Source organism: Colletotrichum godetiae (genome assembly GCF_030913485.1).
Source record: "Colletotrichum godetiae strain CBS 193.32 chromosome Unknown BDP55scaffold_3, whole genome shotgun sequence".
NCBI lineage: Eukaryota > Fungi > Ascomycota > Sordariomycetes > Glomerellales > Glomerellaceae > Colletotrichum > Colletotrichum godetiae.
Genome location: NW_026851251.1, coordinates 813,901 through 837,592, shown reverse-complemented (window position 1 = coordinate 837,592; position 23,692 = coordinate 813,901). Strand labels below are relative to the sequence as shown.

General features: G+C 54.4%; 10 protein-coding genes across 10 annotated transcripts; 7 read left to right on the top strand and 3 right to left on the bottom strand.

Moving 5' to 3' along the window:
- Window positions 1-1,506: 1,506 nt before the first annotated feature.
- Window positions 1,507-2,363, top strand: BDP55DRAFT_626562 (uncharacterized protein; the record flags this gene model as incomplete). Its single annotated transcript, XM_060571648.1, has 2 exons — window positions 1,507-1,664; window positions 1,847-2,363. 2 exons carry the CDS (start codon window positions 1,507-1,509, stop codon window positions 2,361-2,363), a joined length of 675 nt encoding a protein of 224 aa, XP_060435634.1.
- A 506-nt stretch (window positions 2,364-2,869) lies between these two features.
- BDP55DRAFT_645166 (ubiquitin-conjugating enzyme/RWD-like protein) lies at window positions 2,870-4,669 on the top strand. Its single transcript, XM_060573624.1, has 4 exons — window positions 2,870-3,109; window positions 3,198-3,292; window positions 3,377-4,260; window positions 4,335-4,669. The coding sequence occupies exons 1-4, from the start codon at window positions 3,048-3,050 to the stop codon at window positions 4,461-4,463; spliced, it is 1,170 nt and encodes a 389-aa protein (XP_060435633.1). The 5' UTR covers window positions 2,870-3,047; the 3' UTR covers window positions 4,464-4,669.
- A 52-nt stretch (window positions 4,670-4,721) lies between these two features.
- On the top strand, window positions 4,722-5,417 carry BDP55DRAFT_600049 (uncharacterized protein; the record flags this gene model as incomplete). The annotated part of the gene is made up of 1 exon (XM_060571043.1): window positions 4,722-5,417. One exon carries the CDS (start codon window positions 4,722-4,724, stop codon window positions 5,283-5,285), a length of 564 nt encoding a protein of 187 aa, XP_060435632.1. The 3' UTR covers window positions 5,286-5,417.
- A 105-nt stretch (window positions 5,418-5,522) lies between these two features.
- BDP55DRAFT_209830 (uncharacterized protein) lies at window positions 5,523-6,234 on the top strand. Its single transcript, XM_060565987.1, has 2 exons — window positions 5,523-5,869; window positions 5,920-6,234. Exons 1-2 carry the CDS (start codon window positions 5,587-5,589, stop codon window positions 6,021-6,023), a joined length of 387 nt encoding a protein of 128 aa, XP_060435631.1. The 5' UTR covers window positions 5,523-5,586; the 3' UTR covers window positions 6,024-6,234.
- Window positions 6,235-7,191: 957 nt separating this feature from the next.
- Window positions 7,192-8,181, bottom strand: BDP55DRAFT_626560 (ribokinase; the record flags this gene model as incomplete). Its single annotated transcript, XM_060571647.1, has 1 exon — window positions 7,192-8,181. The coding sequence occupies one exon, from the start codon at window positions 8,179-8,181 to the stop codon at window positions 7,192-7,194; it is 990 nt and encodes a 329-aa protein (XP_060435630.1).
- An 866-nt stretch (window positions 8,182-9,047) lies between these two features.
- BDP55DRAFT_209860 (uncharacterized protein) lies at window positions 9,048-10,495 on the bottom strand. The gene has a single exon (XM_060565988.1). It carries the CDS (start codon window positions 10,097-10,099, stop codon window positions 9,206-9,208), a length of 894 nt encoding a protein of 297 aa, XP_060435629.1. The 5' UTR covers window positions 10,100-10,495; the 3' UTR covers window positions 9,048-9,205.
- A 27-nt stretch (window positions 10,496-10,522) lies between these two features.
- BDP55DRAFT_689894 (cytochrome P450) lies at window positions 10,523-12,660 on the top strand (the record flags this gene model as incomplete). The annotated part of the gene is made up of 10 exons (XM_060576791.1): window positions 10,523-10,730; window positions 10,795-10,927; window positions 10,996-11,184; window positions 11,236-11,384; window positions 11,449-11,564; window positions 11,616-11,759; window positions 11,825-11,991; window positions 12,057-12,137; window positions 12,222-12,515; window positions 12,579-12,660. 10 exons carry the CDS (start codon window positions 10,523-10,525, stop codon window positions 12,658-12,660), a joined length of 1,563 nt encoding a protein of 520 aa, XP_060435628.1.
- Window positions 12,661-16,735: 4,075 nt separating this feature from the next.
- On the top strand, window positions 16,736-18,409 carry BDP55DRAFT_541001 (NCS1 nucleoside transporter; the record flags this gene model as incomplete). The annotated part of the gene is made up of 4 exons (XM_060568173.1): window positions 16,736-16,971; window positions 17,035-17,202; window positions 17,263-17,664; window positions 17,713-18,409. 4 exons carry the CDS (start codon window positions 16,736-16,738, stop codon window positions 18,407-18,409), a joined length of 1,503 nt encoding a protein of 500 aa, XP_060435627.1.
- A 378-nt stretch (window positions 18,410-18,787) lies between these two features.
- On the bottom strand, window positions 18,788-19,594 carry BDP55DRAFT_541388 (riboflavin biosynthesis protein RibD domain-containing protein; the record flags this gene model as incomplete). Its single annotated transcript, XM_060568213.1, has 1 exon — window positions 18,788-19,594. One exon carries the CDS (start codon window positions 19,592-19,594, stop codon window positions 18,788-18,790), a length of 807 nt encoding a protein of 268 aa, XP_060435626.1.
- A 2,744-nt stretch (window positions 19,595-22,338) lies between these two features.
- BDP55DRAFT_626556 (uncharacterized protein) lies at window positions 22,339-23,291 on the top strand (the record flags this gene model as incomplete). The annotated part of the gene is made up of 2 exons (XM_060571646.1): window positions 22,339-22,596; window positions 22,695-23,291. 2 exons carry the CDS (start codon window positions 22,339-22,341, stop codon window positions 23,289-23,291), a joined length of 855 nt encoding a protein of 284 aa, XP_060435625.1.
- Between the last annotated feature and the right edge of the window lie 401 nt (window positions 23,292-23,692).

Sequence of the window (23,692 nt, the reverse complement as noted above, 5' to 3'; positions counted from 1 at the left end):
GCTTGGTACGTAGACATCAGGTTCCTGGTACATCTTGTGCGAGGACGCGGAAGACGGCGCGAAGGAGGGGCAAAGGACATGCATCAATGTAAGCTCAGCAAACACGGAATACTGATTTTAGTAACACGATGGAAGATGATTCATGTCCAGTGGAAGGACTGGATCGGATAGACTGGCGCTGGATAAAGGAGATGGCTCGATCTATCCGGACAATGGTCGGGGATACGGAAGATGCTACCCGGCATTCGTTCCGTTTATGGAGACCGGAAGAGAGAGAGAGAGAGAGAGAGAGAGCACCCTAACGGCGAGCAACTTGCATCGATGCCGGTCTACTCAATCTTGCCTCGTACGTGCGAGCTATCGAATGCTGTGCTAATGAGGTTTTAGATAGTTGGGAAGGACGACAGGTGCTGTTGCCATGCGCGGTGTATAACATGTAGCTGCCTCCTTTACATTTACCAATCACCTGAAGGTCTAGTATCCGTATAATGTAGGTATTCATGGATCCGTATAGGTAAATACGGATAGGTATGGATAGATAGGTAGACACGTACCGTACATAGGTATTACCTTTGTAGGTGGTAGTCAGTCAAGGCCGTGTGGTGTGACGCACGTTGCAAGCGGGCTGTCTCCACAATCGCCCGCACAGTGTGTCGCACAAAGACCGACACTGTACATCGGTTGCGATTCCATCACCGAGCTACCTTGATCGTGTAAGATACTCGTACTCACTCACTGCTTCAGCTCCGTCGGTTCAACCTGACCTTGGAAATACGTGCGACATGAACAGGTGAGGTGAAATTAGGTAGTCGAAGAACACGAGGTAGCCTCTGCCAACCTACCCCTAAAGCCATGCTGTGGCTACCTTATGTACCGAGTCCTAAGGCGATCGTGTCTGTTGGTCGCCGTCACCGGATCTGATTGATCATTGAGGACGGTTTTCGTCCAACACTTGAGGGCCACTGGTAATCGGATGAAAAGATCGTGGAACTAGTAATCCGAGGTCCATGTCTTTAACCGGCTAAGGTACCGTCCAAATCCCCGGCTTTTACACTGTCCGCCACCTCCCGCCAGCTTCTTTTGACAACCTCACCCCATCCATCCCTGGCCCGCCGCACCGGCCCTAGCTACTTTACACTACCTAAGACCTTACAGTCCACCACGGAAGCTCCAACGCTACGCTGCCTTACCTCACGCTCCGCTCCGCTTTACTCATTCTCCATTTAGCCCATCTGCGGAGGAGGCAACGACGTCCAACTTGTCTTCTCCCCTCTCCCATCATCTCCCTCGGGTTTCACAACATCTCTCACACGCACCACTTGCTCGACTGCAACATCCCGGGCGCAAGTCACGAACCACGCACGCGGCCACACAGAGAAGCAAGCCAGCAAGCTACATACAGCACACGCATCCGAACACCTGTCGCAAACCCGCACATCGCATTGCATATCGCGCATATCGCCAACCAGTAACCGACAGAACAACCCAGCATCACAACGAGGCAACATGGCCGGCAAGAAGGGAGCAGGCGAGAACAGCAAAAAGGCTGCCGGGAACGCCCGTAAGGCCGATGCTGCTGCACAGAAGGCCGCTGCCGAGGACGCGAAGAAGTCGGCCGCTGAAGACGCTGACTGGGGAAAGGGCGCCAAGGGGACTGCAAAGAAGTGAGTAAGAGTCACAGACAACGTTACGGCAACCTCGCTCGACCGCCACGATGTGTCTATGCCACATGTGACACCACCGGCTTCGATGCATCATGTTTCCTCTCAATCTCTCGAGATCTTCACTACCCCGCAGAGAGGAAACCAACCCAGTGCCATGGCTGACCACACCTTTCATCGTCTAGAGAGGCGGAAGCCGCCAAGAAGGCAGAGGCAGCCAGGAAGAAGGCCGAGAAAGATGCGCTGCTGAAGGAGGAGGAGGCCAGCACCCCCGGGCGGGCTGGACCGAAGAATAACAAGACGGCCGTCAAGAAGACACGTGGACTCGATCTGTCACAATTGGATGGTGACCAGAGCGGAGGCTCGCTCAACGCGCTTAACGCCACGGGTATCGACAACGCCCTCGATGCCCTCTCCCTCACCGGCTCCGACAACAACGCAAAAGTCGACCGACATCCCGAGCGACGTTTCAAGGCGGCGTACGCGGCCTTTGAGGAGCGCCGACTCAAGGAGATGGAGGACGACGGCTCGGGCCAGGGCCTGCGCCAGCAGCAGAAGAAGGACAAGATTAGAAAGGAGTTTGAGAAGAGCCCGGAGAATCCCTTCAACCAGGTGAACGCGAGGTTCGACACTACCAAGGAGGAGTTGGCAGAGATCAAGGCGAAGGAGAAGGGCAAGATCGAGGCCCGCCTCGGGAAATAATGGCCCAGTAAGAAATGTCTCGAGCATGTCATTTTCCATCCCTTCGGAGACCTCACTGCTTTGGGGGACTACATGTAAACATGGCACGAAGATGCTAGGGCTGTAAGAGTGACGAGCATCAGTCACCTGCATATTGGTATTTCATCTTTCGGATGTGAATAGATCATGAGACCAAAATTTTGCCCCTCCATTTCTGAACGGATGGATGTCATCGTGAAGCTTGCTTCCACCCACGCGTCACTGTTGTGTGCATGGCGGATCCGCGTTACGATCCGCAAACCCTTTCGGGCCCACGAAATTGAGCAATCCATAATCTGCGCCTCCTCCACTGAGATTTATCTCCGCCCGGGCCGCCAGCCTCGACAAAGAGTGACGCCGACGCAACGGCCGAGATGACCGAGATCGCTACGCCTGCCGCGAACACTTTTTGGCGGGGTACCTTAGCTTGTGACGTACAGTGGAGGTGGGGTAAAAAACAACAACTTCGCTGTCACTGATAAGATAACGGGCTTCTTATCACGATAACGAATTGAGCCGGCAGAATTCCTTACCGCTTTTCTTGACCGCCCTTGCCTCACGCATGAATGAGACGTTGTTCAACACGTCTCAAGACGAGCTTCCTCTCATCGCGGCAGATTCATCCTCACTGAATTCTTTTTTTTGATGCTTCGTATATAACCGAAAATGGCGAGTCTAAGGATGGGAAGTATGCCGTCGTTGCGGCGACAGCATCTCCTGGCCGAATTGTGAGTTTCCTCCAAAACCCAGACCCCATCGTGCGTCCCCCCCTGAGGTCTGATTTAAGCGTATAAATTGCTAACCCCTGTACACCAGCGCCGGTCTGAAGCAGGCTTGTCCGGAGGGGGTCTTTGTGAGCTTGACGCCAGGAGATCCGATGCTGTGGTCTGGCGTCATGTTTGTGAGGCACGGTATGGAAGCCCCGGACTTGATCTCAGCATAAGAGGGAGACCAGGATGGAGAGAGGAACCGCACAAGACTGAGACTGTTCGCAGGACCCTACGCCACGGCCATCCTGAGATTTCAGATTTCGTTTCCAGACACATATCCCCGACTACCGCCACTCGTTACCTTTTCAACAGACATCTTCCACACCCTCATCACACCATTAACGACGTACATGTACACCACCGACATCCAGGACAACGGCACCGTCAGCGCCACCGACGCAGAGCGCTTGCCTCCCGGAGGCTTCAGTCTGCGACACGGATTCCCTGCTTGGTTCGGACGGGGCAGCAAAAGCAACGCGGGCAGCCGACAGGTCAGCGGCCAGCAACAACCGCCCGCAACTCCAGCCAGAGGCGGCGGTGGACCATCCAGCACTACCTCGACGCCGAGCTCAAAGGCGACGCCTCTCGGGGGTCGGCCGGGGTATCTAGACACTTCAAGGCGGGAGGTCTCTACGTACGAGGTTTTGCGATATATCCGGAGCACGTTCGACGACGAAAAGGTGCTGGACTCGGTGCCGCTCGAAGCCGCGGGGAACCCTGGCGCGTGGCACGCATGGAGATCACGGCAGCGGCAGGCGGGCAAGAGTTTCCCTGGCGATCCGGTGCCACAAGAGAGGAAGGAGGAGGAGCAGGAGGGTGAGAAAGCGGCAGAGGCCGCCGACGAATCTGCTCAGGAGAAGAATGAAGGGGAAGGAGAAGGAGAAGAAAAATTGGAGGAGGCGCCGCCTCCGCTGCCCGAAAGGAAGCCTTCCACAAGCGGGAGTGTTCACTCCATCGTTAGGAAACCTATCGGCAGTGCGCCTTCCGTCTCCAGAAAGCCTGGCGAATGGAACTGGGAAGGTGTTTGGGAGGATCGAGTGCAGAAGGGCATTGCGACGTCGCTCTCTGAGGCGGTCTTGTATGGGGCGACGTCGGGTGGCGATGATCTGGTGAGTTCAACTTTCTCTCTTTGAAGCAGCGTAGCATTCGGAACGAAGACGGTTGCTGACCATGAGTGATACAGATCAACTTCCTTGCAATGGAGGAAGGCGACGTGGACGCCGTGAGGGAAAACTTGCAGCGGACGTTGGGAAGCAGCTCGGCGACACCTGAGGAACGCAGAAGCATGCAGGGCGTGCCTGCGGCGGAATGATGGAGTTGACTTTGCTTGAAAGCGACTACCTCCAAGACTTCATGACATTACCTACCTACGTTTCTGAGCATGCACATCCTCCTCCCTCTTTTGTGCGGATGGGATGTAGACGTGCCTGGGTACCTTAGCTTTATTCTCTTCTTCCACGTAGCCTTACCACGTACAACCCTTCAACGACCCCTGAATAATAGATCATCATTCCAGGACGTCAGAGACCATCACGTAAGGTATATTACTTACCGTCTTGTTACTTCGACTATGGGCCTCTCAATTCCCGTAGCTGCAGTTCTCATCGTTCTCGTCACTGTCGTACCCATGCTACTTATCGCGGGTTTTACCGCCCGCTTCATCTCCCGCAACTTCAGAGACGCAGCCGGCATCATCGAACCAAGGCCAGCGAGACGCTGGTTCGGACTCCGACGCCTCAAGTCGGCCGACAGCACAACCGCCAGCCTCGCCACCCACACGCAACACTACGCAGACTCGTGGCCGGATCTCGAAAGTCTCAGGACGTACCGGGACACGCCCAATCCTTCTATCCAGCACGGCATCCACGAGATAGCCAGCTGCGAAAGCCCGGCACCCCAACAAGCCACTACTACAGTCCAGATCCAGCAACCTACCGAGACATGGCATCCCTCGAGGGCCAGTCGATTGAGCTGGAGCTTCTCGCCGACAAGGCGAAGGACAGATCGAGGAGGACCGCTCCCGAAGTCCCGCAGCCGCTCAAAGTTCTCAAGAGACTCGGGCGTGGTCCTGGAGGGGGGTTCCGAGGAGATGCAAGCGGCTCGCGATCAGTTGCCGAGACTGACGAGGGGGTAGATGGTTTCCGGGGGCCGTTTAATGAGCCCCTCGTGGTGAGGAAGAAGCGAGGGAACCACAGGACCGGACAAACGCCTTGTTCGAAGGATGTTGGCTAGGGACAATCTTCACTTGGTGGACGACCACAAGCACATCGTGAGTGTAGATTTGGACTTCGAACGTAACGTGCTAATCTAGCCCAGGACCACATGCTTGGGACAGCTTCATTGCACATGCCATCTCTGGTCCACTAGATGACGATGATGGCGTTGAGACAACATCACCAACACTAATACACAGCACTCCTTATTTGAATCACTCGATGCGATCTTGGTCTATGTCATCCCTAACTATCCAGGCCAGCACTTCTTTTCACTTGGACGCTCCCGAAGGAAGGATTACGTCTGGCAGCTCCCTTGTGCTCGTACCGAAGATTTCCATCACTCCAGAGATCAAAGCTCTTGATAGCAGCACGGCAAATTTCTGGGTTGCCGTCGAGATTTCAGGACAATTGTGCCAACCACTCAATGGGTCAGCTTGTTCTAGCATGTCTGACACCGACGGCTCTACCATGGCTAGCGCAGTTCGCGGTCAATCTTCTACAGGTTTGTAGACTAAAACACTGGTACTATTCTCCATACTAACATCGACTTAGATCCTTTCATGCATGGATGTATTCACAGCATGGATATCCAAGTTGTTCCACTTGGTAATAGTTGTATTCTTGACACCATTAGGGACGATCCTATCCAGACGTGAGTACTTCCGCCTGGGGTAATTGATGACTATTTGACGATGGTCTAGAACACTAGGCAATGGCGAAAAAGTACTGCTGCTTGCGCAAGTCCACATCAAATCGTCTCGCTCCACCAAGCAGCCGGGTCATGTCAGACACAGGTCAGATGATCTGATTGATGACTTGGAATATCAACTGGGAGATTCCAATCTCGAGTACATACGCGTCTCTATCAAGTATTTCCATTCGGCATTCTTTTGCCAAAGTCGACCTGACATCATCGACAATTTGATTGGAGGAGGCACAAAACTAGAGACATTTGCAACGGCCGTCATCAAGCAACACGATCACCGATCACCGTGGTCCCAAAATATAGCCCCGTCATACAACCCCATTACGAGCATTGTCCATGACAATTAGGAGCTAGCAAAAGCTCGTAATGCGATGAACCGCATATTAATGAGGCCTTCAACACCACAAAGGGCCCTCAGGGCAAAGTCCAGGATGGACTTGTCCATGGAAGACAAACCATTGCCCATGCTGAACCCTCCGGTGGTTCCCAGGCGAGAGGCAAGCCTCGGCAGAGACGTCACAGTCACACAACCAGAAGCAATGTATAATGGGTGGTCTCCTGGGCATCGGAGGACGTTAGCGGTGGATTTGGATTGGGGTAAGCCCCGTGCGGGACAGGGGGAGCGGAAGCCATCAACTGCAACGTGCCCCGGTGAGGCGGCAACCGGAGCCGCATTCAAAAATAGGCTTGGGAACCATTTGACCGCACTGAGGAGCCCGCGCTCGATAGGCCCGGGCGTTTTGAGAAGCTTGGCATCTTCAGTCGCCGGCAGCCGAGATGACGGTCATGATGTAGAGAAGAGAGAGGCGTTTGGAGGAGACTCTCCCCGCAGCCAGGGAAGAAAGCCATCCAGCCGGTGGAGTTGGACGAATTGGTGGTCATGAGGGGCTTCGCGACTTGTACGTTGTTCAGTTTTGGTTAGAAGGGGTAGTAGAAATAGACACACACTCTCTCTTCTGAGAGTTATCAAATCAAGACCAGGTGAATTCCGATTCATATGGCGTACTTTTCCAACCTTTTTGACTGATTTTTTGTCCGATGATGCTTGAATGGAATGTGCTTTTCTTTGTTTTTGGATTACGATTTTACGTTTTTACTTTATTTCACGCAGCCCTCTTTTACAGTAACTCATCCCTCCAAGGAATAGATGTCTGCGCGCCCTTGCGCTCTACCGTCTTGGCGGCCGCGTTGTTGGCGCTCTTGATGGCCGAGGAAATGTCAAAAGCCACACCCTTGGCCTGGGCAGTGACGGCAGCGACGCAGTAGGAACCGACAAAGGTGTCGCCGGCGGCGGTGGTGTCGACGACCTTGACCTTTTGAGCGGCGATGAGCTCGGCGGCGCCCTCCTTGTTGGCGTAGTAGACGCCGCGGCCGCCGAGGGTGATGATGACGTTGCTGACCCTCTTGGCCATGAACCACTCGCCGACGCGCTTGAGGCCCTCGGGGGCGTCGAGCTCGGACTCGTCGCAGCCGGAGAGGATGGCGGCCTCGGTCTCGTTGACGACGAGGTGGGCGAGTCCGTCGTAGGCCTCGTCCGGGAGGCGCTGTGCCGGGGCCGGGTTGAGGAGGACGGGGACAGAGGCAGCCTTTGCGGATCGGAGGGCGGCGAGGACGGTCTCCAGGGGCACCTCGAGCTGCATCACCAGGAGGTCGGGCTTGGGGTCGAGGGTCTCGGGAAGGGTACCAAACTTTTCGGGGGAGACGGCGTGGTTGGCCTCGGGGGCGAGGATGATGCGGTTCTGTCCGGTGGGCTCATCGACGACGATGATGGCCATGCCGGTCTTGAGGTCGCTGCCGACGGCGATGCGGTCGGTGCGGACGCCGTGCTCGCCGAGGTTCTTGAGGAGGAGGTCGCCGTACGAGTCGCTACCGACAGCGCCGATCATGGAGACGGAGGCGGTTTCGGAGGCGGCATCGTTGGGGGCTTCACGGGAGCGGGAGAGCTTGGCGCAGGCGACGGCCTGGTTTGCGCCCTTTCCTCCGGGCGAAATAACAACAGAGTTCGAGGTGAGGGTCTCGCCCGGCAGGGGGTGGTGGGGGACGTAGGAGGTTAGGTCGATGTTGAGGGAGCCGAGAACGGTGATCTGGGGGGTCTTGGTGGCAGCCATTTCGGGCAATTTGATCTTCTTTCTCGGTGTTCGGGTTCTCGTGTTTTTCCTCCTCGGCGATGATGATGATGTCGTCGTCGTCGTCGTCGTCGTCGTCGTCAACGGTGACAACCTGAACAGGCTACTAGGGATATTTTATGATTCGGATCGTGTGGTCGCAAATCGGGTATCTTGATGAGACTGAGGCTTTCCTTTCCGAGCGAAAGAATGCAGCTCGGGTACTGAGGTGAGATAACGGTAGATCAGGTGGTGAGGGGCAGAGAGATGGATGTGAGGCATTGAATTTTCCCAGCCGACGAACGGTGAGAGGACCCCGCCAACGCCAACGCCAACGGAGGTGGGATGATGATGCACTTGGCGGGGCAATGGCTGCCAGGTTCGCAGTTGGGGTTCTGTATGCGCGCAGTAATACGGAGTACCTATTACATAGTGTAAAGGTGGGAGGGGCAGTCGTGGGATGTCGCAGGGGGCTCAGGTGGGCCCTGTCTCCATGGTCTGCCCGAGGGATTGGCCCTACGGACCGGGAGGGCTCGGAAAGAGTTGCAGTCTTTGCAGATGGTGCATCTTTGGGTTGTTGGCGTTGCTGGAGAATTTCCACAGAAAAAGCTGTGAAAGCAGGGAAAAAGAGTCAAAAGACAGGGCCCACAGTCCGCTAGTTTTTCTCGCTAACGACTCTGGTCACAGTGGTCAGCATGGTCGGGTCGTTTGAGGCCCAGTGCGGTGCAGTGATTTGATATGGCAATACGATACGGTTTCTGACATGATGTCTATCCGCAGGAATAAAGAGAGATCCAACCCGACACCTTACCTTAGTCAGTTAGAGAGACAGATGCCATGCCTAACATGCCCCATTTTACCGTCCCCAGTCCTTGCCGAAACAAAGCGGAAAGACTGACACGGTGACACCTTGGGACATCGCAGTTTGGAGGCTGAGCCACTACTTCGTACACACATAAAGAGCCGAGCCGAAGGACGGAGCCACCAAATAAGAAGTGGAAGGTTAGTGGAAGCGTATCCGACCCCCTTACCGTTCATGCTCAATCCGATCGGGTGTTGCAATGGAACCTGTCAGGTCGCCATGCCGTCCATTCCTTCCTAGACCTTCCAGAAGTTCCAGTCCATCCACCAGCCGGCAGCCGTCCGCCGAGACGGGATCTTCAGGTGCTGGGGAACCATCCATGGATACCTTACTCCGTAGACGGCCGTAGACGGGAGGAAGGGAAGGGTCTGGACATTTTGATGTAGGTGTCCGTACTCCGTACCTTACCCAGCACACTCGAGTCTCGGCCTCCCCTCCGCTTCTTGGGTGAAAGGGGCCTAGGAGGGCATCCATTTTTTCGGCGCCATGAGCGGAATGGCTGCGCTGTTCTTGCCGTGCGGCACTCGGCATTCGCTGACACCGCCGGTTTGGGCGCCGGCTTGAACCGACCGTTTGTTTCGTTCTGTTCGACACGTGGAAATGAACGACATCACGCCGGATTAGACTTTGAGGGTGCATACGGCATGCCGTTAGACTCGATCCCCTATTGTCTCCCACGCCCGCCACGCCATGCTGCATTTGGCGCGCCGTCATGTCTGGGTCTAGGCCGGGGGTTACGTTGGTGTGGGATGCGAATGCGGCGCTTGTGTGTGAGGGTGTGAGTGTGTGTGTGGGTGAAAAGTGTAGATGTCGTTGGGTCAAGATGGGATGAATGACTTGTGGACTTTGACAGCCCGAGAAAGGGAGGAAGACGGGAAAGTGAATGAGGCAGAGAGACCGAGAGCAAACACCAACGAACAGGAAAGTACCCGGGAAAAGCAAAACCGAGAGAAGGGCAAGAAGAGAAGGAGTGACTTGCAACCTGCCTTCCGTTCCTATTGCGCGGAAGTACCTTAGGTTCCTTCCCTCACCTTCCACTGCCTCCCTATCCACCTCCATTCCCTGATACGCTCCTGCTCTCTCTTGCCTCCAGTCGTCAGAGGTGCCTTCCAAGGCTTCCACTTGCTCAACACTCGACGGGCACACGACACACGACACTGCACTGTTATGCGCTCCTGGACCAAGTAGGAAAGGACCGTGTCCTAGACCCAGATGGACGCCTCCTTCCCGTGTCTTTCGCAAATAAGCGGCTTCCCATTCACTGGTTGCCCAAGCTCCATGCCCTTAGCGTCGACTTCATTCTTCTTCGACCGTCCCTCTTGGCTGGATGTCGTTTTCCGACTTCAGAACAGCACTTCACCTTATTCTCGAGCTTCTATGCTCGTTGCAGTTTTGTCCGGAATCACATTACCAGACTCCTCTTGCTGGTGGACTCGGACCCTCAACCCTATCAACATCGGCTTATCCAACTCCATACTTCCAATGGACTCATATCAAAGCACATCGGCCTGGACCACAACAGCTGCATGCGTAGCTATTGTATTCCTCCTCATCTTGATGAGACCACGGTCATCATGGGGGCATCCGCCACTACCTCCGGGTCCGCCGGGTGAATTCCTTCTCGGCCACCTCCGTGTTATACCCAAAGAGAACACAGCCCGAACATACGCAGAGTGGGCAAGAAAGTATGGTTAGTCCACTTCCTCCTCTCCCGCGGCTTCTTCGAGAACTCCCCGTGGCTAACATCATAGTAGACTCGGATGTCATTCACGTCAAATCTCTCGGCCAATCCATCGTGGTGCTGAACAGTGTTGAGGCTGCCAAGGATCTCCTCGACCGTAGGGGGGCCAACTACTGTGACAGGCCCAGATTCACTCTGTTTGAGGTGTAAGTCGCCCCGACTTCCACCCTGAAATGTCTTGTTGGCATGCTGATGCAGGCTAACCCCTCCGCAGCATGGGCTGGGGCAAGACGCTGACCTTCCTTCCCTTCGGACCCCGCTGGCAGATGCACCGAAAGCTGCTGCAGACCACTTTCAGTAACACCAATGTCCGGCAGTGGTACCCTCTGCAGGTCGTCGAGGCCCGCAAGTCCGTCCATGGCATCATTAGCAACCCTGACAGCTGGCAAATGTCCATGAAAAGGTGAACCGATTCTTAGCCTTGAAATTGTTGTTTCTTAGCTAACCATTACAGATTCGCCGTTGCCATCGTTCTCAAAGTGAGCTATGGAGTCGACGTTCACAAGGATGACGATCCGTACGTCAAGATTGCCGAGGATGCCATGTACGTGACTGGGAACGGCGGCGTACCCGCCAACAGCATCGTCGACATCTTCCCCCCTGGTAAGTTACGGATGTAACACAATCCCGACTCTCGCTCCTTTAGTAACCTCCGCCGTTGTTATAGCTCGTCATTTGCCCGTATGGCTAGTTCGAGACTGGTCGCTGAAATTTGCGCGAGAATGGGGATGGGCTATACGGAAGTTGCATGACGTTCCGTTTGCTGTTGCGCACGAAGAGTTGGTGAGTGTATGCTCCTAGTCAAGCCCACGCCCGCAGCACTAACAAGTCAAGGCTCGCGGCAAGGACAGCCCTTCCTTCGCACATAGGTTATTGGAAACCTATACTTCCAACGCCAAGAGAGGACTCTATAATGAGTGGTCACTTGACGACATCAAGGGAGCAGCAGGTGCCATATTCATCGCAGGGGCCGACACGGTAACTTTGCTCCTCGAGGACAACGCTCTGATGTTTGATACACTGCTGACTCTGACTTGCACCAGACTTGGGCAACCATTATCGTCTTTGTTTTGAACATGGTTCTCCATCCTGAGATTCAAGAAAAAGCGCAGGCATGCATCGATCGCGTGGTCGGGCCTGATAGACTGCCCGATCTTTCAGACAGGCCATCCCTCCAATACATTGACCATATTGTCCAGGAAGTCTACCGGTAAGCTTGCTCATACTACTCAGGTCCTGACCCACGTGGGATAGCTTCTGACGAGAAAGAAACAGATGGTCGCCATTGGCACCGTTAGGAATTCCCCACAAATCTCTCGAGAACGACGTCTATAACGGCATGTTCATCCCTAAAGGGTAGGTTCACTTGCCCCTCTTTCACCCCTCAACGGGCCGAAAAGCTGCATGCTTCTAGAAGGAAGTGCTGAATGCTTTCCCCAGGTCTATCGTCTTCTTCAATTCAAGCGCAATGACTCAGGACGAGCGGGTGTACCAGGACCCCAAGTCTTTCAACCCGGACAGATACCAACCAGAGTCTTCTGGAGGTTATGGTGAGCCCTTGCCGCTTGGTCAGTTTGGCTTCGGACGCCGAGTCTGCGTCGGACGCTTTCTGGCAGACAACAGCGTCTGGATAGCAGTTGCAACAATGCTTGCCACTCTCAAGTTTGGCAAGAAAGTCGGACAAGATGGCCAGGTCATGGAGCCCAAGGTTGCCTTCACCAATGGTGGAACCTGGTGAGTTTGTGTGCTGCTCCATAAGTGTCAAAAACTTTTGAAATTCTGACGTCAAACCGACAGTCATCCGGAACATTTTGAATGCTCCATAACACCACGCAGCCAAAGAGCACAGGAGTTGCTGCAACATTCGGTTTCTTCTTGAAGAGCAGAGGACAAAGTGAGGCGGTCTAGCCCTTATGCCAACACACATTTACTAAGCTTTTAGGCTTCGGGTTGATGAAACCGTGCACAGTCGATTTCGAGGGAGGACCTGGACGTTCAAAGTACGCATAGGAAATTCCTTGCAACCGACTGACGACTGAGTAAGTCGTGGCTTTGAGGTTCAAGACCTTATTTAACTACGGCTGCTTTACGTAGCCCAGCCAAGAAAGACAGAATGAACAATTGTCGAAGCCAACACAGCCGATGTTGCATCTGGACCGACTGGAGGAGCCACGTCCACGTCAATAATGCGGAGCCTGACACCCATTTCTTCTCAGGATCCTGAGAAGAAAAAAATGGGATTTTATCATCCGGAACTTCTCCTAAGCGCAAGGGGGGGTTTGCCATCTTCTTTTGTCGATCTTATCAACTTCAGAAGGACGAGATGCAGTCATATCAAACCTGCGTCAGGGCTCCCTCTCCACGAGGGTCCGGGTCCGCCCCGAGACAAGTCTGATTGGAGCTTTGCCCACCACCAAGAAAGAAATATCTCTTGGCCCCGACTCGACGTATCCAACTTCTCCATGAGTACGCATGACGGGTATGAGTTTTTCATTTCGTGCGAACCGTCACTTGATGTTACGGTGAAAAGGACAACGAGCGCTTGGAGAGTCATGTACACAAGTGGTTTGCGCAACGTTATTCGTCCCGTGTCAAACCACTGCATAAGCCATGTCACCCTCCATCTGAACCCTGACGCGAGGGAGAAAAACGTGGCAGCTAGTAGAATCTCTGTGACGGCAGGAGATAGAGATTACACGAGGCTTCACGCAGTCAATCAATGACCCGATATCCGTACTGAAAACGTGGCAGACAGCGGGCAGACAACACAATGTCCTGTGCTAGCAGTGTCTCAATAGTCGAAACGCACCAAACCTTCAGGCTCGCACCGCATAAAGCCACCACTCGGCCTTAGCTGCTGAGATACTATTGTGAGGGTTTTCGAGATGCCCTATCGACAGGGTCACGACTCGCGGAAGTGGAAAAGAGCGGGAAGGGAAGGCTCTTCTTGCATGGAAAGATCTGGATCGCCAGCCGCGATGCAACGACTTAGATCTGGAATCACGCCAAATTCACCGTATTGAAGGAATCATCGCAAGTCATGAGCCACGCGGTGGACCGGGATCAAGCCCCCCGATCCTCCCTTGGGGGCTGAAGTCCAGGCGCGACGCTATTGACCATTCGCCCTCCATTACGGGAACTCGGGGTTCGTTTCCTTTGCCTAAACGGGACGCAGATGCAGCTGATAGCTTGCTTGCACACATTTGACGTCGGCCAAGGATGCTGAATACGCGACTTCTGCGTAATAGCTATCGTGACGGCCCGGAGGAAGTCATAGCCGTACAAGCTTAGCACGCCGTCGCAGGCTTCTTAATCACTTGATGCGCGAGGCAGCGCGACTAATACTTGGCCGCAAAAGACGGAAATTTCTTATACTGGGCTTGGCTCGACGGTCACCGAAGCTGTCCGCTCGAGCCGTGTCCTAGCCTGCAAGGACGAGAGGCTGGTCAACCCGGCAAGTGCATCACGTCCCGAGGGAGGTGTACTAGGTGACAGGGTCTTGAGCTGTCAGAGTTTTGGTGAATGCTACACCTATACAGGCAGCTTTGCTTGGCCCGGGCAGTCCGTCGAGCTGATAAGAAGTGCCGTCGGGCGTTGCAGGCACGTGCGGCTAGACCGTGAGACAGCTAGACAAGGGCATTTCAGAGCGAGAGAGTGAATAGGTAGTGAGCGACCGAGGGAGAGCAAGGTATGAGGAAGGAGACACCGATCAAGTTCCATTGCAACGGCACACAGCCAAAACCGGCGGGAGAAGAATTCCAGAAAACCGCCAAGTCCGGACGAAGGAACCCGACGACTTGGGGCCAAGGCAAGGCGGTTAGGAATGTGCCAATGTGCCATGGTGCGTTTGACGGTGCGTTTGATGGTGCGAACTCTACGACCGTCTCCCCCAAAGAAGCGGCGGTGGTGGGATGAGATGGGCTGAAAGTCAGGCACTAGGAAAAAAGAACCCTAACAAGTTGAAGGGCGGCGGCGTTTGCGGACTCGTTGATCGACCGCCAGGCTGACACTAACATCGGCCGGGGACCTAATTACCCTTCTTTTGCGTTGTGAGGTTGTCTCCATCGTAGGTAAAGCAGTTATTGCTTTCCCTTTCTTGGAATAGGTAGGCTACCCGTGGGATCCTGACACCCCAAAGCGGCGAGGTTTGCTGGCATTGGATTATTCGATTATTCCAACACACACACCTAGGTACCTCATGTGAGGAGGAGCTTGGGAAGGGAGCCTTGAGTTGCAGAGTCAGGTCATCACCACCTTGGACAGCTAGTAAGGCAGCTCAAAGTAAGGTCAGGTAGACAAGCTGGCAAGGTGAGGACGAGGTAAGGCAGCTTGGGCCAGGTAGATGAGGAATGTGGATGGGGAGGGAAGAGGTGACGGGGATTCTGTGCTTTACAAAGCAACTCAATAATTCCCACGCAAGCAAAACCCAATTCAGAGCTTGGCCCTTTTTTTTTCTTGCTTCCTTTTGCCTGTTCGCTCCCATCCCCCTTCTGCAATTGGACTTTGGGCTTCTTTCTCTTCAGCCCTTTCATCCCTCCCCTCCTCCCCCAAAAATCCTTCCGGCCCCGGCCAGACTCCCACAGTGACGTTTTGACGCACTCCTTTGCCCCTCACTAAAATAGCTGCTTTCCTTCCCCATCTGTTTCGCGCTTGACGAAGTAACCCCCACTTGGGATTAACTCGGGATGGATACCGTAGGATGGGACGGATAGGACTGGCGTGTAAACCCCGAAGAAAAAAGGCTTGAGAGAAGAACGGATTGCAAATAAAATTTGTGTGCTTGTGGAAATAAAAATATAGCAGCCCGTGGAGTAATGATACCCGTTGTCTTGGCTCTTGGGAACACGCCGCTGGGAGTTGCAGTCCGGTTCCCTTCACAACCCTCGCTCGTTCTCTGCAACTCCACCCCTCATCCATGCTCGCTCCCATCTCCCCCCCATGCCGCCCCCCCTTGTCCCGGTTGACTCTTCCGTCCGCTTCCTTTAACCTTTGGAGCGAAACGGTGCTTTCGAACTGTAGCTGCTGCTGCTGCGGGGGGTTGGGATCGTCATATCAAGGAACGACCTTCGACCGTCCGTAAGCATAACGATGACTCGAGCCGTTTCGGAGGGTGAGAGCTTGCATACGGGCGACTCGTAATCCCAACGTTAATAATTGTCGCCAATCCGGGCCATCATCGCCTGCCAGGGCCGCTGACACTGTTGCTGCTGCTTGTCGTAGTGCCTTCCATATTGCACAAACTGTGCATCGCCCCCGAGGCGAAGAGACAAGTCAAATCCATGGGCCAATGTCCGTCCGCTCGTCGTCCCATTTGCGTCAACTGCTGCACTCTCCGACTCTTGCAACGAGTCTTTTCAGACGGTCATCATCCATCTGTTCCTGCTTCGTCTTCACTCGTCAATCAAACTTCGAGCAACACCCAGGGAAAGAGCCACCAACGCCTGGATCCGATTCAGCCCGGGCCGAATACACCGAACATACGGACTCCCGTTGCAACCGCGCGGCAAGAGCCTCCCGACCTGCTTCCCTCTACGCGTCTGTCGTGAGAGAGCATTCACCATCTTGACCGTGGCGTCGATCCTGCCCTCTTGTTTTCCGGGACTGCAAAGGCTTCCTTCTTCTTCCACCAAGGACCGGAAGCTCGTGGAGAAAGACGAATTATTCTCCAACAAAATCTCGGATTTTCGGGAGTTCCCCCGCTTCGACGAAGTGCCCTCATCTCGACCTGCTGCTTAATCGACTCCCAAGGCTGCGTGCTTCTGGGTGTAGCTTCTTGGAACGGTTGGCCAGCACCCGCAAAAGTCCAAATTTGGTGCTCACTTCGCCAGGGATACCGTAAAAGGATCAGTGCAGGTGACAGCCGCCCACACGTCTCCTTAATCCCGCATCCAAGATTCGCTACCATGTCATCCCGAACCTCGATCACGCTGAAGGAACAGGCTGACACGTACGATATGGAGAGTCAGCCTCCTGTCTCGAAAGGCCATGGCGGCATTACCCATTTGCTGACCGTCCAGGATGGCGATCAAGACCAGAAGGAGACGAGACGAAATCCGAAATGGTATCAGCGGCTGCTAGATGCTGGTGTGGAGGAAAACGGGATCCAACCGGTGCCTCTCGACGAGCGGACCAATACCAACTACAGCAACCTCTTCACTGTTTTCTTCACAAGTCTGCTTTGCTTGTTGCCGTGAGTACCTTCAACAACTCCAAGGAAGCTGGAGACTTTTGGTTTGCTGACAGCTTGCGGTAGAATCCCAACCGGCGCCTTAGCCACAGCCCAGCTCGGACTGAGTCTGAGGGATGCGTCACTGGTCATCATCTTCTTCGCTTTGTTGACCTGTGTGCCTCCGGCATTCATGGGCATTGCCGGCTCCTATACCGGACTGAGGCAGCTCGTCCAAGCCAGGTACTCCTTTGGGTAAGTCGATGTCTCTGTGACACACAACTTGATGTGTAAACTGACGATTCGGTGGTTCAGATACTATCTTGTGGGCATTCCTCTTCTTCTAAACGCCGCGACTGTGACCGGATTTTCTCTCTCGTCTTCGATTGTTGGCGGCCAGACTCTTGCGGCTGTTGACCCAGGACATATCGATGTGAAAATCGGTATTGTCATCGCGTGCCTCGTGAGCTTCGCAGCTTCGTTCGTTGGTTACCGCGCGCTTCATATGTGGGAACGCTGGCAATGGCTTCCCAATCTCGTTGCAATTGTCATTGCTGTGGGTTGCGGTGGGAAACACCTGTGGAAACAGGCCGAGACGTCCCCTCCAACAGCAGCTCAGATACTTAACTATGGAGGTCTGATGGCCGGTTATTTCATAACCTTTGGCGGTACTGCGTCGGACTTCACTGCCTACCACAACCCCAACAAGACGACCAAGTGAGCAACGTCTAGTTCCAAGTCAGTTACACTACTCACAATTTTCAGGCTCAGGATCTTTTCCTATATTTACCTAGGAATCTTGACGCCTTCTGTCCCGCTGCTTATCTTGGGAGCGGCAATCGGAGGCGCTCTAAACAATGTCCCTGAATGGAAATCGGGATGGGATACGTATGGCATTGGCGGCGTTATGGCAGCTATGCTGGCTCCTGCTGGCAGCTTTGGTAAATTCGTACTGGTCGTCCTCGCACTGAGTGTTATCGGCAACATCGCGACGTCCATGTACTCCGTTGCTCTCTGTATGCAGCAGATGCTCCCGGTTTTCACAAAGGTCCCTCGAATTGTCTTTGTCGTTGTTGCGCTTGGAATCATGATTCCTATGGCGATTCGCGCTGCTGAGTCGTGGGCTGATTCGCTCGAGAATTTCTTGGGGTTGATTGGTTATTGGGCCGGCTGCTTCGATGCCGTTATTATCGAAGAGCTGGTGATATTCCGTCGAATGGACTACATCTCCTACGACCCTGCAGCGTGGAACGTCGCTCGACTGTTGCCTTCTGGACTCGCTGCCCTTGGAGCGAGCCTATTGAGCTTCGGGCTAATAATACCAGGGATGGACCAAGCCTGGTACATTGGTCCGATTGCGCGAATAACTGGAGATATTGGCTTCGAGTCCGCATTTGTCCTGACGGCGATTTTCTATGCACCCTTGAGATGGTTGGAAACCAGGAAGCGAGGACACATCTAAGATGGCTGGACGTTCGAGCAGCAGAGTAAAGAAGGAAAGGGGGGATATACCCAGGCAAGCGAGGTATGATGAACCGTTATTTTCGTTAAGTGCCCCGGTGGGGGGAAAGCAGGGGCATGTTGATATCTGCAGGGCCCTGACAGGATAGGACAGTTTCGACAGTTGACCAACAATGGCACGGGTTCTTAGGCAATACGGCGGGTGCGTCGCGGCGGCGTCTTGCTTGACCATTCAACGGTGGTCGGCCAGCTGTAGTTTCCCATGTTGGCCTCTGAGGTTTGCCGCTGGTATCACAAGATGTGATCGGGAGCCTGTCTAGTGTGAGCTGATAGCCACTTCCGCATCGACCCTGCCACTCAGTTAAAGAGAAATAGTCACCTATGCATCTAGATTTGGTTGACCGGAAAGAACTATATCTTCACCGAACTGGTGCCACGCAATATCTGTGAGCCTGGCGGCTGGCACAGGCATGCCCTCGGTATCCTGGACACGGTCGGGAGAGACAACAACACCGCCGCGTCCAAGCCAAGTCGGCGCAATAGTTACGATGACTATATCAACGAGACGCTGGTAGGCAGGATCTAGAAGCGAGTTGATTACCTGCCCGCCGCCTTCGATCATGACGCTTTCCAGACCCTCGGAATGGAGCGCAGAGAGAATCGATGGCCAGTCGAATCGCGGTTCGGTCTCCCGGGGTTCGAGAATGACGAATTTACCGCCATGGGCCTCCAGGATTGCCTTTCTTTCCGGATTGACGGCAGACGGGCCTACTAGCACAAATGGTGCCAAGCCGTTGTTGGCGCGGGCGACTTCGAAAACTTTGCTGTGTTCGGTGAAGTCCCACCGGCCACGAGGGTCCAGGACAATGGGGCGCGGCTGGGCATCGATATTTGCACCGTCGATGCGGCAGTTCAAGCCCGGGTCATCGGCGAGGACAGTCCCGACGCCAACGAGGATGGCGGCATGGTGACGACGAAGGTGGTGTGTCATGGCCTTAGACTCGGAACCCGAAAGGCGCGTACGCACGCCAGGGGCGAGGGAAAGGGAAGAATCCAGTGATGTTGCAAAGGTTAGAGTAACAAAAGGACGACCCTGGGATTTCGCTGACTGGATGGCAGATTCTGACGGTAGACGAGGAGCCAACCAGGTCACGTCTGGGCCCGGGATCTGCAGAGTTTCCGCCATTGTCGTTGAAGTGGCCTTTTCCGTGGGCAGAAGGGCGAATTCCTCCGGGAACCAAGAGGGTTGCACGTACGGATACGGGCTTACGCAAGTCACAACTCCCTGCGTAGCGCAAGAGGTGATGCTGTGGCTATTGCCGTACCGGCCAGGTGCCCCCCAGTCGTCTCAAAGCCTAGACTGTTGTCCCTGTTCAAACTGCCAACGGCGATCAAGACAGGCTACCTATCGAAAGGGCGGTCCGAGAAGCAGTATCGCTAGCTATGCTTTCCTTGTCAAGAAGTAGGATATTTGCAGTAGCGATATTGGCTGATTGACTTAGGTAGATGCTCAGCAAAGCAGTCTCACCAGTCAGTTGACTGAGACTGACGGCTGAAAGTAGTCGGGATGAAGTTGAGCAAGGACCCGAAACCCAATGGCCTCCAGAAGGCTTGAGTGACAAAGCCTAACCCTAAAGGGGTACCAGTTACAACTATTGGGACGAGAAAAGGTTCCAGATGCCTGCCGGAAGAAAGTCCAAGCAGCTTGGACGACAGGGCCGTGGTTGAAGTTAGCAGTCACAAGACCGCAAGAGGCAGTCGTCGTCGTTGTCTTCGTCAACAATGATTGTCACCTTGGTAAACCTTGAGTGAGGCGATGACCAAGGATGCAGTGATAGAGAGCAGACGCGTGGTCGATGACAAGAGTTGCGGGGGGGCTGAGAGCCTGAGATGGCAACAGTCAAGTCGTGTCGATGTACCGTGACCAAGCGAGAGTACCCGGCACAGGTATGGATGTATTCGTACCGTCCTGAGGCGAACCAAACAGGATTCGAGATGTTTTGTGCTTTTGGACTCTTGAGGAGAGATCGGCAAGATGTGGATGCCCTGGTGATCTGATTCGAAGGCTGGTGTTTCCCTACGCCTCTGAACTGGGTGCGGCGGAGAGTTGTCCGCAGAGATGGTCCTTGCTACGCCTACCACCACTCAGGTTGAGCGTTGAGTCAATGGTTACCACAGACACGATGTAGTGTCGAATGACAACGACACGACGAACAAGCCGAATGTCAGAGAACGGCCGAGAAGCCGGTTGGATGTTTTGGACGAGATGTTTGATGAGTCTGTTTCGACCAGTGCAAGTAACACGTCGTCGAAAAGAGATTTATGAGTTGACTCAGGAGAGCTAGTAGTTTCTGCGTCAGAGGAATCAGGATGGTGTGGGTGGGCGGGTGGATGGATGACTGTCTGGTTGTGAATTTTGTGGTAGAGGGGAGAGAAAAAAAAAACCCCCCCAGATGGAATTGGACTGGACGATGCAAGTGCTTTTCGTGTGGGACATGCAGCGGAGGGCGCGGGCGAGCTGGAGGTTTGAACGAAGTTGACGGTAAGGTGGGAAGACAAGGGAGGAACTAATCAGCTGCAAGTGCAATGTTGATGAGGGCCAGTGCCAGTTGCCAATGCCAATGCCAATTGCAGATGCAGGTGCGGTGCAATATGCAAATGCAGGTGGACAATGCAGATCAGGCAGGCGAAGTACCTGGAGCTGAAGTTTTTGACAATATGTGGGATGAGTTAGGTTGGTTGATTTGTGAAGCAAGTGCGCGGCGGGTTGAAGATGAGGTCGGGTGGATGGAAATGGGAAGGGCAAAGATGCAAGTGCTTGGTGGTGGAGTGAGTGCTGGTGTGCGCAAGAGGCAGTCACGATGGATGATTGGATCTCGCACCTGCCCTGGTGTCGACACAACCTCTTTCTCCGAATTCTCCAATCTCCAACGTTGCGCGCCAACAGCAACACCTCACACACCTTAGACCCCTACCTAAGGTACTAGTCGCTTCACCCCCCTCCAAAGCCTCAAAGGGAAAGGAAACCCAACGTGCAACGTGAGGTGCCAACGTCTTTTCGTTCCTTCCCCTTCCAGGTCACCAAATCGCAAGTCGCGCATCGCTCATCGGTATCCAATCTGGCGGACCTCAAAATAGCCGACAGCCCCACAGCAACGTGCGTTTTCCTCGGGAGGTGGACACTTGGATGGATCCTCTCCAAGGGCCAACTCGATGATGCCTCACTACCTTATTAGCCCCGCCTCTTTGGGGACCCTGACTTGCCTTGATACCTTACACAGTACTGGGACGATCCAGAGACAGTTCTCCTCTGTATCTGTACACGGTACTCCGTACGGATATTACCTATACCTTACTATCCATACAACTCAACTCCAGTCTCCAGCTCGACAGGGCCACCGCAAGGCAGAGTCAGGACTGGACCGCCAAGCCCATGGAGACTTCAATCATCCAAGCCTTGGAAACACCACGCACATGGCCGTGAGGCTGTGACGGCGCGCGCAACGTGTCCTTGGACCCAACTTTCACACAGCACACCACCCACTCTGCTGGCGCGGCGGGTATCCATCCATAGTTGGACTGTGGGCATACGAATACCCCCCACGAACCTGGCTGACCAAGAGCCAGGAAGCGAAAGAGAGAGAAAGAGAGAGAGAGGACCACTTACACTAGACAGGCTAGGTTACCTAGCCTCTAGTTTCCGAACATATCTCTCATCTACGGAGTACCTGTGCGGATAGTACCACCACCACCTACCTCATTTCCCCTCGAGTCGTACGGAATTACGGATACATGACAAGAGTCCAAGACACGACCAACAAATACGCTAGCTAGACAAAGGTTTCCGAGGCGGGCCTTTTCCGCCGCATGTGTCGTTCATCACCCCTCCGATATGGCGGGCGGGCGGCTGAAGTCGCCTTTGCCTTTCCCATGGCCTCAATCCCATCCCTGGCCCGGCCACTCCTCCGCTTACACCGCCCAGGGCTGCCCCTCCTGACCGTGAACTCTAAACTTCGGCGTTACAGTGGGGGGAGGGGGGGCATGCGAGGTCGACGTGCAGTCTGCGAGTTGCGGGCAGGCAATTCCGCATACACGGCACCATCGAGCACTGACCACGGCTCCGAATCCTCTGTTCTCTCACCTCGCAACCGCCGTGCCAAGAAAAGGCGTCATGGTCCAAGGTCATGGGTCTCTCCTAGTAGCATAGGCTTTTACGAAATCAAGATTCGCCCAAATTCCGCCCTAGACTGACAGGCATCTCTAGCCTCTGCCACCTGCCTACGTAGCCTTCGGGGCTCTGGACTCTCATCACTGACGATACTCCGGATTATCCCTACTTGCTTCGGCATCCAGGCCATGTAAGACGAGATGCCTCACTTTTTAGCCTTTCCAGCTTTCTGGTCTGGTTTGCTACCGGATACTCGCAAACTTGGGCAGAGCTCGCAACACCCAGGCCATCACCTGCAGCCGCTAACACGCCATTTCGGGTCACTTGGGCCGCACATTCCCTGGAACTCCCAAGCTGCCCTTGCGCTTCGCATAGTTACGGGATCCTCGCTTCCTCCAACACCCAGCTTGTGGAGGTTATCCTGAACTCAACCGCCTATCACATGGCATCAAGCGGGCAAGTGGGCTTCAGCATGCAGCATGTAGTTGCACTGGTAGTTGCAATCGTACTTGCAGTTACACTCACGGTTGAGGACCGAGACACTACACTACCTTACGCATACTTCGCCAACTGCATCTTCCTGCTGTACAACCTTACACCGGCCGGAGTTGGACTACTTCTCAGGCAGTTGCAACACAGCACACGCGACGAAAGTCTGGAGTCTCCCGAAGCCACTTTACGCGACTACGCCGCATGGAGTTTGGCGACTGTTTAGTCCACAAGGTTAGTACCCATCGCTTTGCCGATTAGACTCTCGACCTTAACCTCGACGGCCTTAGCCTCCCACTTCGTCACACCTATCATCCAACCGACTGTATTACTGCCTCCTTCCATCTCATCATCCCGCTCTCATCTCGTTTGCCTTCATTGGCTCGGTCGTAACTCCTTCTACGTCTTGGAGCATTTCATCCCGCCTGTCTCTGTCGTCTCTGAGGCACAATCCCGGTTCCCGAAAAGTGCCTAGGCGCTCCGAACTGGGCTTTTTTAAGCACCCTCTCGTGCACGGAACTACGTTACCAGAAACGCTACCTCACACGCCATCAGACTCCTTTCACACCTAGGTATTTTCTTCGGATGCGGGGAGCCTTCGCAGCGGTATTGGCTTCTGAGGGAGAT